Consider the following 23,017-nt stretch of genomic DNA (forward strand, 5'->3'; position numbering starts at 1 on the left):
TATTGCAAAGTGCTAAAAGCATGTTGTGAGGGTTTTCACCATGAAGAACCTTCTCTATGAACCACACACTGCCTGAACTCAAAGCGGTGTCCAGTCTTTCTTCAAAGACCTCTGTTCTTGAGACGCAGCTTTCTGAACCTTTGAGCCCAAGTCTGTGAATGGTTACGCACCTACAGTGTTCCTCTTCGACAGTCATTAGCAGGAAGGGGCATGCCCCAGATCACAAAAAGAGAACTAAGTTAGTCACAGGAGGTGACTTCTCTCAAACGGTCATGTAAGTGGAAACGGGCCACTGGTTTCAGGGATGTGATGTAACTGATCCTTTGCTCACTCACAAGCCCATGCTTGCTGACCCCGTGCCCCTGCTCTGGAGTGAGGGATCACCTCTGCCCAGACCTACACTGACCAGCCCTTGTTGTCACACATTTTTCTTGCCAGCAACCATATCACCCTGCAACTCACAACTGGCAGCCCTCTGAAGCTCAGCAGGCGTGAGCCTGGTCAGTACCTGGATGGGAGGCCACCTGGGAAAAACTAAGATTGCTGCTGGATGAGATGTTAGTGGGACCTGAAGGGGGCGCTCACCCTGCGGTCCATATGGGTCCTAATGCCCCAGTATAGTGACGGGGACACTATACTGTAAACAGGCGCTGTCCTTCGGATGAGACGTAAAACCGAGGTCCTGACTCTCTGTGGTCATTAAAAATCCCAGGGCGTTTCTCAAAAAGAGTAGGGGTGTAACCTCTGTACCCTGGCCAAATTTCCCATTGAACCCTTACCAATCATGGCCTCCGAATAATCCCCGTCTATGAATTGGCTTCATCACTCTGTTCTCCTCCCCACTGAGAGCTGTTGTGTGGGGAGGTACTGGTTCACTCTGACTGCTGTCGCATCATGGGGCTGCACACTGGTGGTGGTGGAGGGGAGTCCCCATTACCTGTAAAGCGCTTTGAGTGGAGTGTCCAGAGAAGTGCTATATAACTGTAAGCAATTATTATTATTATTATTTTTAGAGGATTTAGTTGTTTCTACCTTGGAGTAAACTTGGAGTGAGTGAATATTATTACCTCTTTTGGCAGGCTAGTTGATCCCCGTTTCGGACTTGGGTGTTGGCGTTTCAGCACAGTGGGAAGCGTTCTGCTCTTTCCCTGGGACGCCAGGGACCCCTGGTTATAACAAAGCTTTAGAATTGCATTCATGAGCATAATGGCCACAGCCAGCAGTGAATGAATGAACACCCTCCCTCCCTTAGGCTCAGTTGCTCGATATTCCCAGGAATAAATCTCCGGCTCTGAGGACAGTGCTTTTTTGTCTCTGCTCCATCGGAGCTCCACGGAATTCCCTTCCTCTGACTCTTGAAATCTAAACTCAAAACTCACCTTTTTACTCGGGCCGATGTCTGATCAGTCAACATTATAACCTGTATGTTCTTGTTTCATTTTTTCTTTCACTTTTATTGTGCTTTTTGTTTTTTTCTTTATTACTATGTACTACAACCTTGGGTTTGGAAAGGCGCTTTATAAATAAAAGTTGTCATTATTATTATTAGTTATAATAAAATAATACAATAGGGAAAGAAAGCACACTACTTAGACTCCTTACCTGCGCTTTTCCCCTCACATCTTAATATTTGCTTTCACCAGTGCTACTCCCTCACACCTTTTCCCAAAAAGCCAGTTGTCTTACTGTACCAGTATGCCTTTGGACTGTGAGAGGAAACAGGAACACCCAGAGGAAGCCCTGGTTCACTGGCTTCAGTTTTGCACTTCATGCAGGTTTTACAACTTGCTTTCAAAAGCTGCAGAGATATCAACCCTGTACCAGTTTCTGAGTTTCTGAACTGCCGTCACGCAGCTGTGAAAGTTGAAATGTGACCAACTGGACCTCTGCAGAAGGACAAAGCCAACACACCCACGTCCTTCAATATACCGTCGCTATGTCTGTCCACCATAAATCAACCCCTTGTTATTACTTGTCAAAAAAGAGAAGAAACTCTTAGTATAGAAGCTGAGGGTAGATTGCATTATAGATTAATGTGATAGATTGATATGATCGATTGATTGATACGACAGATTGCATGATAGATTCATATGATCGTTTGCAGCTCTGTGTGAAGTCGCTGCAGCCATGCACTTGAAGGAAGAGTTCAGAGTCTGCGCAAGGAAGTAGATCAGTTAAAGCCATCACTTAATAACCTGTCATCACCAGCTCAGCTGGAACGAAAGTCAGCAGACAGTCCCCTGGTTCAAAACATTTTAGATTGCTTGTTTCCTTAAGTCGCGCCTCAAGTGTTTGTCTGGAGCCACTGGAAAGCTGAAGCCTTACCTCCCTCTTGTGGCACAGCCAGTACATTACATTTTTCCTTCAGCCACCTCTGTCTCCTCACTCTTAAACAAGCAACATCTCTGCATCTGCATAATCTTTATTATTTTTAAAGTTATTCTGAACTGTCTCTAAGGTGATCACTGAGAATGTACAGAACCGTTTCCTTCTAATGAGACCTCTTAAATGTTCTTCAAACAATTTTGCCTCTCTCCTACTATTAAAAATCGTTTCTCATCTCCAAGTATAATATGCAGACCAACAGTAAATGTTTATCCTGAGGTATGACAGGCTATGCATCTTTTAAATTTTCAATAAGCACATTTATTAGAACAACCCACTGCCTCTGTAGCTGAGTTATTGTGGATGTGCAATTAAATGCCCGTAACTGGAAATTTCGATTGGGTTGTTTTATTGATGACATACGGCAAGTGCAATACATTAAAAATGCAAACAGTAACGCAGGGCTCCAGTCAGAGGACACACATGGCTTTCTAACTCGGCAGTGTCGGTCGTCGTTAGAAAAACTGCGACCCTCCTCCTGGTGGAGATCTCGAGGGCGCAGTGGACCCCCAAGCTCAGATCCAGTCAAATACACAGAGTGAATTCTGTTCTCAAATGAACTGGCCTGTCCAAACATTTCATTTCTGTACTAAAGGCCAACCCACAGGAAGACCGAGGAAAATGCCTCTGGAGTTTTACAGCACCAAATTATTATCTTTTCAGGAAAGGGGAATCGGGAGCCAGTGGTTTGGATAGAAGCTCACAGGGTCAGACCTCCAGTGTGATCACTGCTGCGGAGTCCACACTTCTCACGGTGCCTCTCCGCTTTGTGCTGGCCTGCTTTGAGAAGGACCCTGCAGCAGAAAAAGATGCTGTGTGAACCAGTACATGATCACTCAGGCCTTGGTTGTTGAGCAACGTGGAAGAAGTACTTTAAGCCTGAGAACGGGAGGTGTGCCTTTACATGAAGGGGGGTGGGAGAGTGCAACAAGCTACCCAGCCATGTTGTTAAAGCCAGCACCCTGACTTCGTTCAGCTAATGGCTGGATGAGTTCATTAGAGAAAATAGCTAAAACAAGGAAGGTGGGCCAATTGGCTTCCTCTTGTTTGTAGCCTTTGTTATGGTCGCATGTTAGATTGCTGATGTTCAACCAGCATAATAAACTTGAGCAATGTGACATGAATGCTTAGGCCGAGGCTAAGATAGTTCAACAGTGTTGTCTGTTCTTCCCACTACACATCCATGCCCCTGCTGTGTAAATATGGCCATTCTGCACAAGCACCTGTGTGGTATATTTTTTAAATGTATAGTAGAATGCATTGTTCATCTGTGTACTGCTGTGTTTGAGTCTGGTCCTGTTTGTGCTTGGTGCTGTGCCACACAAATACCATTTACTCCCTCCTTCACCTGGCATCCCTCAGTATGAGCAAGGCACTTCAGCGCAGGAGCAGGCGTGCAGCAAAGCTTTCTGTGATGAACAAGGGACTTATAAGGAAAAAGTGTACAGTGTGAGTCAGACTGAGTCATGCATTCTGTGAATGTTACAGCTGCTGTGTGGCTGTGAAATCAAACACTGAGACAGGTATTTAAAAAATAGAGCTCCCCACTTCGCTGCTTCTCATTAAAGCCCTGAAAACATAAAAGACATAAAACCATGTGTTAAAGCTATAGAAGCAACGAGCGTATGGAGACACTGCAGTCTGAGAAAACCTCGGTGTGATGTGTGTATCTGGTATGAAATTTCGTGGCACTTGTCTTTGCACGCTGCACAGGCTGGAGAGTGCCGACAGCACAGCTGAGCCTTCAGGAGAGGACTAATGGAGTCTCTGGCCGCTTAAAGCAAGGCACAGGGGGCGCAGGGGTGCGGTCTGCCTTTGAAGCGCCTGGATATCTTCGCCCCCAGACAACCCACATGACAATGCACCAGTCTTGTGCTCCATCTGAAAGTGCTCACAGAACATCTGCACGGAGAATCAGTACACCCAGGGTTCTGCACAGACAGGAGGGTAGAGAGTAGGGTAAAGTAATAATAGTAATAATAATAATTGCTTACAATTATATAGCGCTTTTCTGGACACTCCACTCAAAGTGCTTTACAGGTCATGGGGACTCCCCTCCACCAACACCAGTGTGCAGCCCCACCTGGATGATGCTCCAGCACTCTCACCACACACCAGCTCTCAGTGGGGAGCAGAACAGAGTGATGAAGCCAGTTCGTAGATGGGGATTATTAAGAGGCCATGATTGGTAAAGGCCAATAGGAAATTCAGTCAGGATGACAGGGTAACACCCCTACTCTTTTAGAGAAACACCCTGGGATTTTTAATGACCACAGTCAGGACCTTGGTTTTACATCTCATCCGAAGGACAGCGCCTTTTTACAATATAGTGTCCCCGTCACTATATAAGCTTTAGGCTTTAGGACACAGACCACAGGATGAGCGCCCCCTGTTGGCCTTCTGAGCTTCTGTGGGCTACCAGTTGTGAGTTGCAGGGTGATATGGCTGCTAGTATAAAAGTAGTATTGTGGTGCATGAAAGGAATAGTTTTTATACTTGCCTCTTTTTGCAAAGAGCAAAAAGAGGTAAGCATAAGCATGAGCATCTTTTTGTGTAGGGATTTCTCCTGACAACATTCTGAAATGAGAGTCCACTTGTGGGAAGCCAAGCCAAGAGACCCTGGGCAGTCAAAGCCAGACAGGTGGTAAAGCACAGAAGTGCATGCAGCCAGAAAAAAAAAGATCCTAAAGAGACGGTTAGAAGTTAATTAATTAATCAATCAATCAATCAATTAATCAATTTGTTTATTTATTATTTTTAGGCTACTGAGCCAACTAAGCTTTTCACCCAATTCAAGGTCTCAGGGGAGCCGGAGCCTATCCCAGCGAGCGACAGGTGCAAGGTAGGATACGCCCTGGACGGGATACCAGCCCATCTCAAAGCACACACAGACACACACCCTCACACACACATATACACTCACACTAGGGCCAGTTTTCCCAAAAAGCCAATATGCCTTTGGCCTGTGAGAGGAAACAGGAGCACCCAGAGGAAGCCCACACAAACACAGGGAAGACATGCAAACTCCACACAGACAGCACCCCAGGTCCCGAATTCATCCCAGGACCACAGTGTTGTGAAGCGGCAATGCTGACCACTGCGCCACTGTGACAACCCTCATTCATTTATAAATTGTTTAGATTTAATTCAATTTATTTAATCTGATTTATATCTAATTGGATTTACGTCAAGCTTCCTCTGTCTCTTGGGTCAGCTCCCTGCGCCAGACCCGATCAGGCCTGAGAACATCTGTGCGTTCATATTTCTCATCCCTTCTCTTCCTCCACCTCACACCCCCCCCCCCCCGTCTCTCTTCCTCCTCTCGCCCTCCCTGCGCACCTTGTACTGGCCAGCTGGGTGCTGCCTGTCCATCTTTCTGTCTTGCCCTGGGTGCCTGTCCGTTGTTCTCTCTGCGTGTGCCCTGAGAGCAGCACGGGCACCTTCTCTGTGCTCACCTGCTGCCACTGCGCCCGTGGGTCCCCCCGATCTCCCTCATGGGCTTGCTCAACTCGGAGAACCACAGGACCCTGGGGAATCGAGCTGGGGATTTCTTCATCCTAATAAAGACAGGAGGACAGGGGTGGCCAGCGGCTCGCCTTTTCGCTCGCTTTTCTAAGGAGAGCAACAGGCTTGAGCACAATTTTCATGCAAAACATGCACTGATTTATTTATTGTTCAGTAGCAGTGTGTCACCATATAAGGTGTAAGCAAGGTCAGAGATTTAGGTCAGCCTCGTGCAATTAGCCAAGATCCCTAATTAGCTAAGACGCCTGTTCCCTTTCATGTTGCTTACCAAGCGTAGGATACATGAGTTACACCTCCACTCCAGAGACCTTGAAGAAACATAGGCCAGATGGGAATGCACGGAACTGTAAAACAGCTCTCCAGGGCCTGGCTGTTAACTCCTAATGGGCATAGGGCCCTTCAAACTGCAATCACCAGCATGGCACCACCTGACCCCACCCGCTGCCGAAGATCGGACCTCCTGCAGCCCTTCTTGACATCTGTCTGTTCCACCACTGTGCAGGTGTCATCCTGCTGCTTGCTAAACCAGGCTGCCCGCACCTCATCTTGCACAAGTACATATGGCAAATGGACTCCTCTCTCTCTCTCTCTCCCTCGCCTGGTTTCTTAACTGATTACATTGCGATCCTGCTGTGCAAGCTGTGTTATACTCGATCAGTGCGCGGCTCTTTATACGTACCCGCCGGCTCAGAATGTACATTATAAATATGATATAGCTGGATGATGTCATGCAAGGTTATAATTTGGTGTGAGTCAGTGTGGATGAAAGCCTCAGCCAGGTTAATAAATAATGAATGACAACACAGCCTGTCTTTCCTGAGCTCTGAATTAGCTGGATTGAAGAGTGAGTGCACACACTCTCTCCCCTCTGATGTCTGCACAGGCTGCCCTGCTGGGCTTCTATATTTAGTGCCCCGGGCCCTGCGCAGTGGCAGGAGGGTTTGGACGGCCTCGGGCAGGGTGCTGCAGTGACATCAGCAGCCTGGGTGACTCACGGTGACTCAGAGGGACGAGCCTTGCGCAGCGCCAGGCGCCGTGGATGGAGCTCACTTCCTGCAGCTCCGGGCTGCACGCAACAGCACGAACAACAAACTCCGCAGGTTGCAAGATCCTTAAAAGGGGAAGAGCGTGAAAGAGCCAGCCGGCAGGGACCCGTGAGTTCACTGGGCTGTTTTGTCAGTTGAGCTGGGTGGGAGTCAGCCATCCACCTTCTAAGCTTTTTATCCAGTACAGGGGCGCGGGGGAGCCGGAGCCTATCCCAGCAGGCAATGGGCACAAGACAGGATACACTCCAGATGGGACTCTGGTCCGTTGAAGGGCACACACTCACACCAGGCCAAACCCCACTGTAACCTAAAGAAAAGTAATGAATGGGTAACATTTTGAGGATGTGCTTTTTAAGACAAGATCACTTTATTAGCCATATACAATTTCTTGCATTTGGAATTAATCTTTTCACATACCCCAGCTTGCTCTCCACAAGACACACAGACAGGAGAGAAGCTTGGGGTCAAAGTACAAGGTCAGCTATTTATATAGCACCCCCAGAGCAGCTGGGGTTAAGGGCCTTGCTCAGGGGCCCAACAGAGTAGGATTCCTCTGCCGGCCATGGGATTTGAACCAGCAACCTTCCAGCCATAGGGACAGATCCTTAGCCACAGTGCCACCACTCCACACTGATAAAAGTGGCCAATGCTTAGACTGTGAGAAAGGGCTTATCATTGTGACTGACTGATTTCACTTCAAACCTAAGCACGTACTGTAGGTGTGCAAAGGGAGAGACAGGGAAGCAAATTTCTTTTATGGCTTTATAGTGGCAAAAGACAGTGTGTGACTCTATTTGCTGTCCCTTCTCTCTTCCCTGGCAGTGAGACTGACCAGTCGAGGATTAGCAGAGACTGACTTGGCTTCACAGCTGAGGAACACAGAACTTTTACAGGGTTGTACAAAAAAAAGGAAGACATTTTCCACGCTGACCTTTGTGAATTTGTTTCAATCTGTGGGTGAGGAGAGGAGGTCTGCAGGGGTGTAAGAGTCAATTTAAAAAAATGGGATCGACTTCAAAACCAAGACCTTATTCTGTCAGTTGATCGGGACCCTGAGATCGACAAGAAAGAAGGAAAGAATACGCAGAAAGAGCACGCTGACCTTGTAAACCATAAAATAAATTTTTATTGAAAATTAACAAAATAAATAATCTACTGTACAACATAATAAAATCAAGAGGTTGTCTAATGCTCTCGAGCCAGAGGATCTAGGCAACTAAAGGTGTAATGGCAGGTTTAGCCACCCAGGGGGCGCTCTTCCTTTGCATTCCTGTAACCCAGGGGTATCAAGCTCCAGTCTGGTCAGATCTTCCTATTTGTTCTGCAGCCACACTCTTGGCTACTTAACCAAATCAATTATTTGCCTCAGTAGCTGCACCCCTGTCCCACCCTGCCCTTTGGGTTTCCTTGTTGGCGGGGGCAGCCCCTTGTCTGCGTCTGTGAGTGCTGTACTGTGAATGTAGTGCCATGACATTCCCTCCTGGTTCCAGGGCGCGGCCCTCTCTCAGCACTGCCGGGTGATGGGGAGTGTCCTGAGGACTGGAGCAGTCGCAGTTACAGTGCAGGCCTGAAGAGTTTGCTTGGAGGTATTGTGCAAGAGACTCTCAGACCCCCTCGTGCCTCCCCAGCACCAGGACAATCAGTAGTGTAGTGTATTGGTACATCACTGACTCGGTGGGAGACCCATCTGGCTAAGGAAGCCAGGATCTCATTTCGAGAGCTGTGAGCTTGGGCAGCTGCTTAGAGACACCAGTCCGTGACCTGCGCACAGACCATTGCTGAATGTCAGTGCAGACAAGGCTACTGAGTGTCCACACCACTTCACCACTTTACTCTCCCTTACAGGCCCAGCTGCCCGACAGGAGTGTTTGATTCATCACGTTTATGCATTGATTATTGACACTTAACTATGCATCTTACTTGACCACACCTCTCTGTGCCTTCTCATGGTTACCAGTGGTATGACTGTGCTGTGCTACAGCTGAGTTAACCAGAGTATTGCAGTAGCATACAGGGGTGGCAGCCTGGAAGTGTGTTAAAGAATGATTTCAGCTAGTCTGATGTGCTTACTACCAGTGAAGCTGTTTTGGATGATCAGATGTTCCAACTGTGTCTCTTTGATGATGGCTTTCTGCAGCAGGGGAGCTTGCTATAAACCAGCGTCTTGCTTGTACTCCGAAATCAAGGGGCTGTATTTGGGCCTGGAAGTGCCAAAATGAGCTGGTTTGTCGAGCTGACCCGGGCCTAAGTCTTAATAAACTAGACAGACAAGAGTTTGGCTGGAGCAAATCCTGAAGACTCTGACTCTTCATGGGACCAGAATGTGCCTGTTTGGCAAATCTTCCTTGGTGAGCAAAGGACTTGTACCAGCCCTGTGGGCTAAAGTTACTGCCAACAGCTCAGACACAAAATAGGTTGCATAATTTCTACTATAAACAGCAACAACAACAAACCCCGAAAAAAAATAGATGTACTGTGGAAAAACACCCAGAGAAACGAGAGGAGGAGCTCTGATCTACCCAAGCCGAAGAGCGAGCCATTGAAAGCACGGAGGGATGACGGCGTGCTGTTGGTTCGCCGGCGTGTGCCCGAGCCCGAATCCCAGCCGCGTTTCGCCAGTCCCATCAGCTGGCGTGCAGGGGGCTGCTGGGACACGGAGGCCCAAGCGTCAGTCAGAGCCGAGACAGCCAGTCAGCGCCCGGTAACCCCCAGCCAGACAGCAGGAGCACTCACACAGTGGCAGGACAACCTGATGGTCGGTGACCCGGGCTTGACCCGGCCTTGAGGGGGGGTCACATGGGCTTCAGCGGGCGTGATCCCTTGCCAACAGGAGGAGTCGGCTCAGACGAGGTCGTCATCGCTACCTCTGTCGCCTGCCTCTGTCCCACAACACTGTCCTGTGATTTCAGAATCAGATGAGCAGGCAGCGCCTCCGATCTGAGACTTTACCAAAGTGTGTTTTCATTGTAATGTACGCCTTTAGCACAGTTTTTTCTGTACACAGTACATTGTAGTCACTAATTGCCCTGGGTTTCCACTGGCTTATAGGTCTTTTCTCCCCCTCGGTGCACTGCTGTGCTTCACTAGTATAATTATCACGGTAACAACCGCTCTCCTCGCTCATCGCCCCTGGCTTCCAGTTTCTCGCCAACATGTCCTCTCGCCTCAGCTCGATCCAGCTCTTTTCAGACTCTGAAACATGTCGCCCTTCCCACACCGGGCTCCGGCGGTTTCCCCCACTCAGCTCGCGCGCTCCAGATCGCTCTGGGCAGGGCGCTGCGTCTTCCTGACACTCCCAGGCGCTGCGGCTGCCGTTTGCCATTCCCACGGGCTCACGCCAGGGCCACGGGAACACAAGTTGAACCACACGAAAAAAAAGAGATAATAGCACCAGAAAAAAAAAAATCTCTAAAGGAAGGTTTGAGGCAGACCCTCTGCTGCCCCCCTCAGGCCGGTCCATGTTACTGCAGCTCGTGTTGCACTGCAGAGGGGTCCGGACAGGTTTTGGCAGAAGAGAAGGAAATTATTGCTGGATAGAGGATGGCTGGGGGTAGGGGTACGAATTGTGGGGAGGGGGAAAGTGGGGTAGGTAGGTGGTGGTGGGGAAGGTGGGGGGCTCTCACTTTCCGCTGTGATCCGAATCGTCTTTGGTACTGCAGGAGCTGCTCCTTCTCCGGTGCTGGGACAGGCGCCTCTCGCTGGCTCTGTCTTCCTGCTCTGCAAAGAAACGGGCCGTGCAGATGATCAGTCTGGGCACACCCTCTTGCGCATGGTCTTTTACAGTGTTGTCAATCCTTGACCCAACGTTAGTCGCCTCGGGACAAGTAAAGGTTTATTCCCTGCTGAAAAGAGAAACACAACGTTTCGGCTGTGGAGCCTTCTTAGGGCGTGAATCACAGCCAAAACATTGTGTTTCTTTTCTTCTCTTTACAGCAGGGAATAAACCTTTACTTGTTCCTTCACAGCCTACGCATGCTGACGCAGCTCCCTGCTTGAACTACGTTAGTCACCTTGGCTTATCTGGAGCAGATGCCATTGTGAAACCCCTTCTCCGCACTGTCCAGTCTTTTTAGTTCCACCAGTAAACTGTCCAGTCTCTACCAGTAAGCCTAAAAATGTGCAAACAGCCGAGCGTGCTGTTGAACAGCAGACTGACAGAGATCGGCGCACTGTGGGCCTGCAGCAGAGCAGCGCTTTGCAGTTAAAGGCCCATGATAACCTTAATGAGGACGAGTGGAGGACTGAAACCCTGTGGCACCCGCAGCCTTGTGGGTCAGAGCATGCTGGACCCTCACTGACCATCCTCATCATTGTCCATGAGAGTGTGCCCCTTTCTGCGTGCATACCAAATTTTACTGCTCTTTGACAATCAATTTTCCTGACAACTTTATTTCAGGATGCTGCTTTTCTTTAGAGGCACCCTATAAGAACAGCTCTCATGCTAGATGTGTACGTGTCTGACCCTGTAGTATCCCCACACAGTAATACGCACTCAACACAAGCACAGATCTCAGCAGGAACTAATACAGCTGTCTCTGGTGTGGGTCAGCCTTGTGCTCAGATGCGTGTGTGTTTACCAGGACTATACCAGGAATTGAGGGATAGCTGGATGGGCCTGGTGTGTTTTGTGCTCCTTTTAAATATGGGAGGGCTCTGACTTGATACAGAGACTTTCCAAAGAGCAGAACACAAATGCCCAAAATATTGCAGCTGGGGGAATTGGAACATCTTAATCATAATGCCTTAATCTGTCTGAGCAGCTGCGTGCAGCTCTTTGAAACGAACCCCTTCAGCATGCATGGAAGGTGCCTTTCAGCGCTGCTTTCCGAATCAGGGAGCACATAATATCAGGAAAGAGAGCGAGACAGGAGGGGGAGAGAGGGGAAAGGCTGATGAGCAGAAAGACGTCATATTCAAATAAAATAATTCTCCTGCTTTTTCTAAAAAAAAAAAGAAGAATCTGAGATGGCAACCAGCTCCCTGCCCACAGCTTTTTTTATTTTTACACCACTGTGACATGCGAAAGCAGCTCTCAGTTACTCCCCTCCCACCGCTACCCACCCACACACATCCCCCCCTCCCCTCCAGCTCCCTGCAAACCCCCGCCCACAGACACACGTCTGTCTCCCTCTGCTCTGACGTCAGGGGGGGTTTCCAATTCAACACCCCCCCCCACCACCACCACCTCTCCGCCTCCCCCTCACTCCGCCGCCCTCCCCCCCCCCCCCAGCTGAGGCTAGAATTAGCTCAGGCTGAAACACACTGAAGGAGACTCTCTGCACAGCCAGAGAAAAGGCAATTAAGAAGAAGAATCTGGCTCAGAAGGAAAAAAGAAAGAAAAACAGAGGCCACTTGACAGAGGAGTACAGCTCTTGAGCCGTCCTGAATGAACTGTTCACCGGTACCAGCGTGAGGTCTGTCCTGCAGGGAGGAGCAGTGTCTGTCAGCACCAGTGCATAACAAACCCTCTCCTCTCGCTAGAAGGCCCAGCAAGATCTACAGCCAAGAACATTTACACCCGCAGGGCAGGACACTGACAGGCACCCATTCGCAGCAGACAGTGCAGGAAACCTCAAAACAACTCACCGGAGTCACCCCTCCTTTCCTGTGGTTTCCCTTAGCTTGAGCCACCAGACACCGAAAGAGAGGTTTCTAAGGAAAGTCTTCTATTATAGTGCACCTGGGCCACTGACGCTAGGGTGAATTCACTAGGAACAACAGCACCCAGGAATTAAGTGTACTGAAAGGTTTTATGGAGTGTTTCATCAGAATTCGGCTTAACCAAAAAGGGCTGAGGGCTATTCTCCTGGCCACAGGAGGAGCAGGCTTGGACCACCATGCAGAGTGAGGGGTGACCAAGGGGCAGCTGCAGAGCTGAAGGTCAAATGCAAACAGAGATGCGAAGTAAATAAGGGAATCGCGGACAGTATCTATAGTGTTTCAGGAGAGGAAATGATGTCAGAAGTGGTTGCGATTTTGTGACTGCTCAGTCTGATTGAACTTGGTTGCTGTCACCCCTTCTGAACTTTCATTATAAACTCCATTGAATAGGAAGTGAAAACAAGGTGCTAAAACACAATAATTGCACGTGGGGAGTCCTCATTACAGAGATGTGGCCCTCCCTGTCTGTGAATTCCTGGCATGCAAGAAAAAAAAGCAACAGGCTCTGGGGGTATCAGTATGATCAGTAACAATAACTCCCAGAATTCATTTCTCACATCAGTATCACCTTTGACCCCCCCCCTTCCCCAACTCACCCGCAGCTTGGACCACCACGGTCATTCCTGGGCTGACCCGGCCCACGTTGTCATGTGACACCAGCCTGGCCAGTCGCAGCCCCTCGTCCATGAGAGTCTGCTGCATGAGGTGCCGGCTCCAGGCGGGGGGAGCAGCCGCAGTGGCGGGGGGGTCAGCGGGGGGGCAGGGGGACGAGGAGTGGCTGGACTGGGATCCCACACCTGAGGGGTCGGGCAGACAGACAGGGTCACTAGTTGTGTTGTGGACCCTGGAGGGGTGCTGTTACATTCTGTGAGATGACAGCCAGTCAGAACCTCCCTGCATGACTGCTGGAGAATTTATACTGATGTATACTACACTGATGTAGAAACGAGTGTACACGCTAACATAACAGGTCTTAATTCACAAAACTCTAATTACAGGATGAAAGGCAGAAGATGGGGACTTGAACACACCTTATTTGGCTGTTTTGCTCTGTGCCTGAAGTTTGCAGAACCTCACTGTTGTGACAAATACACAGGAAAATATAAAAGTCACACTTTTCATACCTCTTAGGTAGCTGGTACAATTTTCCATATTTGAAATTCAAGGCTTTTTAGTTGCATAGCTTAACATCAAGCAGGAAATCAAAATGATTAGGTCATATTTTTCCAGCTAAGCTATTTTTATCTAGTTTGTTTTGACTTTGGCTTTGCTTCGTGATTTAAAAATTCAAATAGCTTCATTAAACAGCATTCCTTTGCCAACCAGAAAACCACAGGCAGTGTTATGTACAGCTTTGCCATATTAAAAAATATAGCCTCCAGAAGACAGCAACATCACTGATGTGTGCATCTGCATCAGGCCCTGCCTAATTCTCTTGGTCAAGCTTCCAGATATTCTCTTGGCCAAGCTTCCAGTGTTTGAGTAACCTCCATTTTCTGACTGGTGTTTTGCCTTTTTTTCCCAAAGCAGGAGTAACTGGTAGGTTAAGTCGTTCACATGGTTTAAAGTGCCAGAGATTAACCCTGTTTGTGCAGCATCAAGAGCACTGAGAGCATGAGAATAACACCCACAAAATTACAGTCCATCACAGCAAAACTGCTAGTGAGTACTGTTGGAGCAGATATGTTCAGATGGAGTGACTGGATTAATCTATGCAAAATATCGCACTCAAAAACACAACAGCAATCTCCCCAGTGAGCACTCGAACCAACAACCCTCTGGTAACGGGTCCCAAGCAATAACCACTGCCCCTGAAAGCAGCCATCATCTCAGAGCGACCGGAAGCCGTCACTGATAAGACCGGAGAGGGTGCAGACTGTGAAGCCGTGGCCAAAGCTGGAGATACGTGCCCTACCCTGTGCGTGCCCATCCAGGCTCTCTCCAGACAGGCTGTCTTCGTCCGCGCCGTGTCTCAGCACCCCCTGGTGGTAGCTCTCCGAGCCGGTGGGCTGCCCCTCCGCCACATCGTGAGAGGAGGAGACGCACTCTGATATCACCACCTGCAACACAGCGCAGGGCAGCCAAGCCACCCAGTCAGACTCCTGCGGGCCAGGGGGCTTGAGCTGTCAGGGTGGTCCGGCAGCACGCGGGTGACTTGGAATTTCTGCATGTAGGCAGCGTTTGAGTCCTGTCAGTCCAGGAGTGGACGTGCGGTCACTCAGCCACTGTCTCGGGCGTGTGCCTTCATCCGCGCTGTCAAACCCATTCCAGGCCTCCAGGGCCACGGGTTCCAGGGTCTCCATTACTGGGTCTCACTAATCTTTTGTTTGCAAAGTCAAATCACCTGCATTCAAAGGTCTTAATCACTGGCCAGTTGAAGGACATTTGCCAATCCTGCAGGACTCTGGCCCTCCAGGATACATTACAGACAATGAGTCATTTCACATGCATTTAACACATAGCAGCGGCCTCTCTGGCTCTCTCTCTGCAATAATGGAAGGGGTCTTGCCTCTGTGTCACAACAGGTAATTAACCCGCAAGCATTTATCCCAGAAACATTCACTGGGAAAAAATCAGGACAGCTGGACAAGGAGCACTGAACACGATGGTACCGAAACTCAGTGCCTTTAGGGCTGGGAACGAATTGTGCCTCTTTACGCAGAGGGTGGCAGGTGCCTGGAACGCGCTCCCCAGCCACGTTGGCAAAGCACGCTTCCCAGAGCCCTCCAATAAATCTGGGCCAGATAACAAAGATCGGCAAGATAACTAGAGACCAGAGAAGCAGGATGGGCTCCCTCTTCTGTGAAGCGTTTATTTCCTTTTCCGTATTTGCTTGCCTGACAAACTCCCAAGTCATCTGAGAGCACTACTGTGTGTCTGTGGACAGGATATATGCATGACATACAGTACACGTTTCTCAACTGCAATAAAAGCCCGTAATGTAATTATAATAACACTCCGTGACTCATAAATGAAGACTGACTCCACTGACCTTTTACTTCTCTCCCCCAAAGTGCTAACCCACGCTCCCCTCTCTGCTGACCAATTCCGCTTTCGGAACGCGTCTCAGCACGTCAGCGCAGACCCCCACGTACCTCCTGTTTGATCTTCTTCTGGGCCGGTAGGGGGCAGTCCTCCATGCTCGTCCTGCAGGGGGAGGGATGGAGAGGGGGTGTGAGTGACTGCTAGCCTGGCTCAGAGAATCCTCAGGGCCGAGGTGTGGCAACGACACGAGTGAGCCGCATAGCCTGCACGGCGTCAGGGCAGAGGTGGGCACCCCACTGGTCACAACGGTGTGTAAGTGTTAAGGAAGGCTACTGAATGGAGTACAGAAATAATTTTGCACATTTTGAACATTCATGTCTCTGTCAAACACCCCTCTGCTCTTCCCCTTACAAGATGCTTCTCCTTGAGCAGATAGATACTGTATTATTCTCTTTGAGAAAAGGAGGGTGACATTATGTCTGAGAAGCCCATTCCCCCAGACAAAAACTCCTTACAGACCCTCCCCCCCTTCCCCCAGACGGGCAGCGATTTGACAGGGATGCCTTTACCCCAGCTCAGATCAGGGGTTCGAGACTAAATAGTTTCTGAGCCACTCTTCTGGTCTTTTTAAATCAGGCCAGGCAAAGAAAAGCAACGATGTCTTAATAATAAAGCGAATAACAGTAATCTGTACGTCCAGCGTCTTTCTTTCTTCAGGTTATTTTGAAGTGCTGTACGATAAAAACTCAGGAAACAGAACCATAGAAGAATCAATCTACAATTGAGCAGGGGGTTTTAAGGAAGAGATTCCCCAAGAGGGGCGAGGTGATTCCCCCTGTGTCCTTAAAGGCCAGGAGCAATGTGTTACAGTCTGTAAGAAACGCCAGGGTAGCGAACAGTATGAGTGCTGCTGGCGACAGTCAGGTGCTTGCAGCCAATGCTGAACCTTGTGAAAGTCAGCACAGAGAGGTTCAGTGAAGCACTCAGGTTAATGTATGACACCAGCACAATAAGCCTCAGAAATACCAAAGCCTTTCATATGAACGATGAGCACAAGCAACGGTACAAGCAGTATCTCTGCTTACCAGCTGGTGATTTAGCTTCGCAACGTGATCTTGATGGAGCCTTGCACATGGCAGCTGGGATACAAACCAGAGCACGCAGCGGGCTAGTTTAACTTGGCGTGCTGCGTGTGACAGCAACTCACAGACGTGCAGGTGGAGACAAAGCTTGGGCCCCACAATGCATGCTGGCCGAACGCACAGAGGGGGGACAGAGACGGCGTCGGCAGGCGGGCGGGCTGCGGGCGGGGGCGGCCACCGACCTGGCGTTCTTCAGCGTGGAGGTGTAGGCGCACTCCCGCGCCACCTGCCGGGCCAGCGAGAAGAGCTCCACGCGGCGCAGGAGCAAGGCGTTGTCGCGGATGCAGAACTGGGCGGCGGCCTCGTTGATGATCATCTGCAGAGAGACGCAGGAAGCTCACGCCCGGGTCTGGCACGCACAGGTGAGGACCTTCGCCCCCTCCTCCCACAGGCCGGACAGGCCGCCTCACCAGTTATATCACACCACACACCTGCATTCCAGCCACTCCTTCATACTCTTTCATACTGTCTGCGATGTAGCTCGAAAGGCTAGTTAAGAAAAGTCAATTAATCAGCCAATGGATAGATTGATTGATCGATCGATCCATTGATTGTAAGGCTTTTTGGCTTGAAGTTCGGCAATGGGAAAGGTTCGAGTTATAGGAGAGGAAGGCAGAACACAGTTGCTTCCGTTTTACAGTGTAATGGGCTGTTAAAAAAATTCAATACCATCACTTAGGTCGCTATCTCATTCCGTGCGGCGCGTGAGCTTTAACTTAAAATGGAAATCAGCTCGATCAGGAGGATCGGGAAGAACACAAATGAGCCAATCTGTTGTGCAATTCCAGCAGCACCCTGCCAGAGCGTGTTCAGTCCTGCTACAGCGCCATGTTACTCATACGGCTCAGAGCGCAGGTCCCCACGCCCGGCCACTGTGCATCTTGATCAATCCTTCACACCTGCGCCTCAGAGTGTGGGGAAGAGCTGCAGACGCAGCTGCTGACATGAATTTTGAAAACGCCTGGTAGAGATGTCGCTGACCAAGTGATGCACCCGATACAAACAGGACTTATGTCACAGGGAACGCTGGAATTGCAGATACTGGTTCCTGAAGCGCAGCTCTGCAGCTGTGTGTAAAGGAGACGTGCTGTTAGACAGCCTTCAGAGTGCATCCCTGCCCCACTGTACAGCAGCTGTCCGACTCACAGCGAGTGTGGGGGTCTGCGCAATGACAGCAGGAGATCGCAGTCGCATGCTCTGCTGTTCTGCACGTCATACTGTATTTCGAATCTTCCCAGCTTCCCTTGGCTTCACCCAAGAACTTATTTGTTTCTGCTACAGCCTCCCCCCCCCCCCCCGTCCCTCCCCCCAGCTAGTGCCGTGGTTTGCAGCAGCTCTCCGCTGCACCACGCTGTGTCTGCCTGCTCTCCGATTGGACCATATCCCACCCCGGTGATGGAAACCCGAGGACGGGGAGCTGTGATGACTCAGGGCTGCGAAGCCTGAACAAGCAGGAGGCACAGGGCACCCCAGCAGGCTGAGCCCCGTGCGTCCCGACGGCGAGCCGCACCTCGTGGTGAGTCAGCTGCTTGCCCTCCCGCCGCTTGGAGTCGAAGCGCCCGTAGATCAGGCTGTACTTGCGGATCTCCTCCTCCTTGGCCGGGTCGCCGGGCTCCAGCCCGAAGATGTGCCCCACCGTCTTGGCCAGCTTCTTGTTCAGCTTGAGCAGGGCCTTCACCTCCCCGGGCTCGGCCCGCGGCACCGTCCGCAGCAGGCGCGCCACGCTCTCCGCCACCGCCCGCGCCGTCTCGGGCTCCAGCCGGCCGCCGGGCCAGGCGGCGGACGGGAGGCCGGCAGAGGAGGAGGAGGAGGAGGAGGAGGAGGGGGCCAAGGGCAGGGGGGGGGTGCAGGAGGCGGGAGGGGGAGGGAGCGGGGGGCTGGGCTGCTCCTCGTCGGCGCCCGACCCCCCGGCGCCGTTCCCGTCCGGGTCGGGGCTGAGCCACTGCGGGTCCATGGGCGACAGCTTGTCTCGGTAGAGGATGCCCTCGGGCTGGGGCGAGGCCTGGGAGCAGGGGCTCTTGGGACTGGTGCTGCGCATAGGAGTCAGGGAGGCCCGCTCCTGGCTGCCCTCCCTGTCCACCCCCGGCGATCCCGGCTGTCCGTTGCTGAGGGACTTCCGCGCCCCCGCCGCCCCGGCCGTGGCGTCGATCTTGAAGAGCGGGATGCTGTTGAGGGGCACGCTGGCGAGGGGCTGGTTGAACAGGGCCGGGTTGGCGGCCCAGTCGCGCAGGGCCTTCTGCAGGCGGCGCACGTGCAGGGGCTTGGTGGCCATGCCAACCAGCGCCATGATCTCCAGGAACTCCTCCTCCCCGGCCTCGCACAGCTGCTGCACGTCGTCGCCGCCCTGCTGGATGAAGGTGTCGTAGTAGGCCAGCAGGTTGGCGCGCTGCAACACCCGGTACAGCTGCAGCTCCCCCAGAGTCCGCGGCAGAGACATGACCTGCGGGGGCGCAGAGCACAGGAGAGACGCTGGATGACTCACCGGCCCCCGTGGCCCCCAGCCGCACCTTCCAGCCCAGCCACGGCTGTATCTGGGACGGCCCTCCGCTTACTTCATCGTCCGCTGGGAGCCGGGGCGCGTCAGCAACAAAAAAGAAAGCCTTGCGCTTTTCTAAACCCCGAAATCGACTGTGATTGGAACCTGTAAGATCGCCGAAGGTCCGGCGGTGCTCTTTCTAACAGCAGAGGTGTGGCCCCCGGTGTCCTGGTTCGAATCCACTCTGGGACGGCACAATCTGGGCTCGTTAGAGTGCACCCCTAATTCAACTGCTGAGGCCAGTTCTCGCATCTCCCCCCGAGCTGCCGTGTCACCCAGGTGGGGCTGCACTGCAGCGGTGGAAGAAGTTGGCCCCTTTCCACAGGCACTTTTATGGCCACTTGAGGTGAAAGGCGCTATATAAATGGCTTGGACACAGTGTTTCGAGTGCGTATGTGAAAATCGGCATAATAATTATGACTGAAGAACGCCATTAATAACAAGTGATTATTACATTATTATTATTATTATTATTTATTATTATTATTATTATTTGGGGGTGGATTTTAACTGAAGTAGCTTTCTGCCTCACCTGAGACTGTGAGGCTCCCAGAACGAGTCGGGAGGAGAGACGGATGTTGGGGCAAGAGGCCAGGAAAACAAATCGCTGGTCCGTGAGCAAGCCCAACTCGTGCAAGCCACCTAGAACTGCACCATCACTGATCGAGCACTGTCTTTGTTCTGACTGCACCGTGTGCATGTCGAGGCAATCACAACCGAAAGTCGATATTAGTACCACTATTGCTGTTATCGGTGTTGCTGCCACTATGTTTATTACTCAGAGAAACACTAGACTCTCACTGCACATCACTTTGATCCATTTCGGATTTTGCCAGCAGCTGGTCTAAACTGACTCGGGGTGCGGCGTGTATTTATCCCAGTAAACAGATCGGGTAAAGTGCGTGGAGCTAAATCCCATTAACCACGGCGTCTTTGTGCTCCGCCGACTCCACTGCCAGAGCCCGCTTGTTTTCCTAAGCTGCTGTCACAGTAGCAGACAGTAGTGAAAACAATCAGAAAAGCGAAACGCAGAGAACCTCACTTCTCCGCAAACTAAAAACTGAACACGCCAGCAGAGCAATCTGAGAATATAAAAGGCAGCAGCGGTTGAGGGGCAACTCTTCAAAAACACCTCGATATCCTGATATCAAACACAGTGCATGCTTGCGTTTCCCACGTTTTTAAGAATGCTGATAAGACACAGCCACGTCCGACACAGAAAGACCAGGCAGACAGAAAAGATGACATTTGGCGCCTCTAGCAGATACAGGTTTTATCGGGGTCACTGTCTGGCGAGACGTCGGGTGAGTTCCGGACCGAGCTCGGTCTATTGGCTAGGAGAATAGACGCTTTCTCGAGAGAAGGTGCGCCGTGCCCACGGTGGCCGGCAGTACCTCGCCACGGAGCAATAGAACAACCCAACCGATCCGCTATCAGGATATTCCTAATCACCGAGCCCCCTGGCTGTGATGCGCCTATAGGGCTTCTTACTTGCGACAGTAACCTCGTCCTCTCGACAATACATCGTTGCGTACTGCGTGCGCACTCTTCGGGGGACAACGGGCTTAGACAGAAAAATACCAAAGGTACCGTATGACGTGGAGCACAGCTCGCAATTTCTGATTTCTATATCCCCCGAAAGTACAGGATTCTGTTTTCTGCAGCTGTTGACGGAAAACAGCGGTCAGCAAAAGTTTGATTTACAAGGGTCTGAATACAAAAGCGACTTATCTGGAGGAGCGGCGAAGCACGGGACTTGGGAAACAACACGATCAGGATAGTATCTTCAGAAACACAACCTGCTCGCTGGGGGGGAGGGAGGCGGTCAGAATGGTTGCCTACAGCGGCTGAAACACCGGCGACTAGCAAACGTCGCGATTCCGCGGATCTGCGAACGGGCGGACAGCTGCAAACGTAATAATAAGCGCACAAGCTGGGGGGGAAGATCATGTAAGTGCTGAACGGCATCTGTGAAGAGGGGTTTACGCCGGTGTGCCTTGCTCTAGCCCTGACGCAGAACGTTTACCAGTAGTTACAGTTTCAGAAGTTGCCACCCGCGGCCGTACGGGATCACTCGCACCCCAAAATTGCACGAACGCAGCCGGCTGTGGCACCCGCTCCTTCCGAGGTCACCGGGTAAGCAAAGGCGATCGCCCTACCTCTCTGGGATCCGCCCGGCCGGCTGCGATCACGTCGAGACGGTGCCCCGCGGGCGCGCTCCTCGGCTCGGCTCCCGGCGGGAACGCCCAGCCAGCAGCCCGGCTCGCCTCGCTACGGAGCGCGGCTGTCCCGCTCACGCTTTCGCGCTCGTCGCTGCTCCGACGCTGAATTGCAAAAGGCAAAAAGACAAAACAAAACACCGCGCAGGGAGAGGAGCGTGTGTAGGGGGAAATAAGTGAGAGAAAACAGAGTTTCCCCCCGTTGCCCTCCCCTGCTCTCCCTTAAGTCCCGATGGGTGAGTTGTGCTCCGTCTTCTGCCTCGGCTTTGGTCTGTTCCCTGTTCACCCCTCAACCGCCCCGGCGCAGACAGGAATCGAAACGTTTAGGCAGAACTTCTAGAAACTTTGGTCCAACATGCCCGCCTGTGATGTAGCCCTGGTTTTTGTGCCCTCTATTTTCCCTGTTTCTTATCTTAAAATAATATTGTTGTTGTTCGCCCCTTAATTTCTGCTCTTGCCGATACTTTGTTGTCCTGCGGGCTGCCTGTTTTCTCTGGCTACTGTCCTCTCTCGGCGGACCGCATTGTTAAAGACAGTGTTTTGCAGGGTGTGTGGGTGAGAGAGACCCGGGGGCGGACTGCAGCGCGCCATCTGACCGAAAAAGAGCTTTCCTCTCCCGGGTAGAGAGGCGGCTTTCAAGGTGGGGGTGTGGAAGTTGGGGGGGATAGGGTGGTGGGGGGATTCACATGCTAGCTTTTATCATTTTAACCCTTTCTTCAAAAAAAAAAACACACAACAACACGCAACTGCGGCGAGAGAGGTCCCGGCCACCTACAAACTTCCTTTCGGTCTGGTGTGCGTCTAACTCTACGGTGCGGGTTTCTTCTCCTGAAGAGAGCTGAACGACCAGTCACACCCCCTGTGTCGAGGCCATTCCAAACCGTGCAAGCGCTCAAAGACTGCTGCGAATCACGCAGTAAGGCGCTGAGATCTGTCGACAAATCCCATCACGCCGCTGCCGTCGATTTCAACACCTCCCCAGCGCTACAGAGCGGCGTTACCGCTGGCGGGCTCAGGCGTGCACGCACAAGCGCGCTGCCGCGACTTCGACACAGAGCCACAGCCACAGCGACAGCCTCTGCCCGCATCGCCCTCAACGCAGCCAGTCCGCCTGCACTGCGCCCGGGTCACCTCGGCAGTAGCAGTAACACGGTACCAAGCCTCTGGTTGAAAAAAAGTTCTGAAAAAATGACGCAACTTAAAAGCAAGAGAAGCAAATTAAACATCAGCAATGCAATTAATATTACCACCATCACCAATAATAATAATAATAATAATAATAATAATAATAATAATAATAATAACCCACCATCCGTTCCCGGAGCCGAAAAGGCTCCAGTCCTGTAGATTTATGGGAGGAAAACACATCTATTGCTTCTTGCGACTTGGGTTGTGCATCTGGAGTCTGTGTAATTCGGGGTATAAAAAGAGCTTCGCTCCTTGTCACCAGAAGGGCTACGTCTCGCTGTCTCCACTTCACACTGCATAGCGCTTAGGAGTGAAGAACTACGTAATCAC

General features: G+C 51.2%; 1 protein-coding gene across 2 annotated transcripts; it reads right to left on the bottom strand.

The window, feature by feature from the left end:
* Positions 1 to 8,062: 8,062 nt before the first annotated feature.
* On the bottom strand, positions 8,063 to 22,893 carry nab2 (NGFI-A binding protein 2 (EGR1 binding protein 2)). Of its 2 annotated transcripts, none has more exons than XM_088916269.1 (7): positions 21,440 to 22,893; positions 18,255 to 19,184; positions 16,927 to 17,060; positions 15,713 to 15,764; positions 14,533 to 14,677; positions 13,214 to 13,414; positions 8,063 to 10,673 (listed from the first exon to the last, which is right to left on the bottom strand). In XM_088916269.1, exons 2-7 carry the CDS (start codon positions 19,179 to 19,181, stop codon positions 10,576 to 10,578), a joined length of 1,557 nt encoding a protein of 518 aa, XP_088772395.1. In that variant the 5' UTR covers positions 19,182 to 19,184; positions 21,440 to 22,893; the 3' UTR covers positions 8,063 to 10,575. The 2 variants fall into 2 exon arrangements, with proteins under 2 accessions (XP_088772395.1, XP_088772389.1); XM_088916263.1 differs by having other exon boundaries at positions 8,751 to 10,668.
* Positions 22,894 to 23,017: the final 124 nt, after the last annotated feature.

Source organism: Atractosteus spatula, chromosome 1, assembly GCF_055471065.1.
Source record: "Atractosteus spatula isolate fAtrSpa1 chromosome 1, fAtrSpa1.hap1, whole genome shotgun sequence".
Classification (NCBI taxonomy): Eukaryota; Metazoa; Chordata; class Actinopteri; order Semionotiformes; family Lepisosteidae; genus Atractosteus; species Atractosteus spatula.

Bases quoted from the DNA above. Each gene is read 5' to 3' on its own strand.
- nab2 (XM_088916263.1), bottom strand. From the start codon at position 19,181: ATGTCTCTGCCGCGGACTCTGGGGGAGCTGCAGCTGTACCGGGTGTTG. The intron at 17,061-18,254 runs GTGCGGCTCGCC...GTCTCTCTGCAG, and splicing joins AGCAGCTGACTCACCACGAG to ATGATCATCAACGAGGCCGC. The intron at 13,415-14,532 runs GTAGGGCACGTA...CCGACCCCTCAG, and splicing joins CCTGGATGGGCACGCACAGG to GTGTGGGATCCCAGTCCAGC.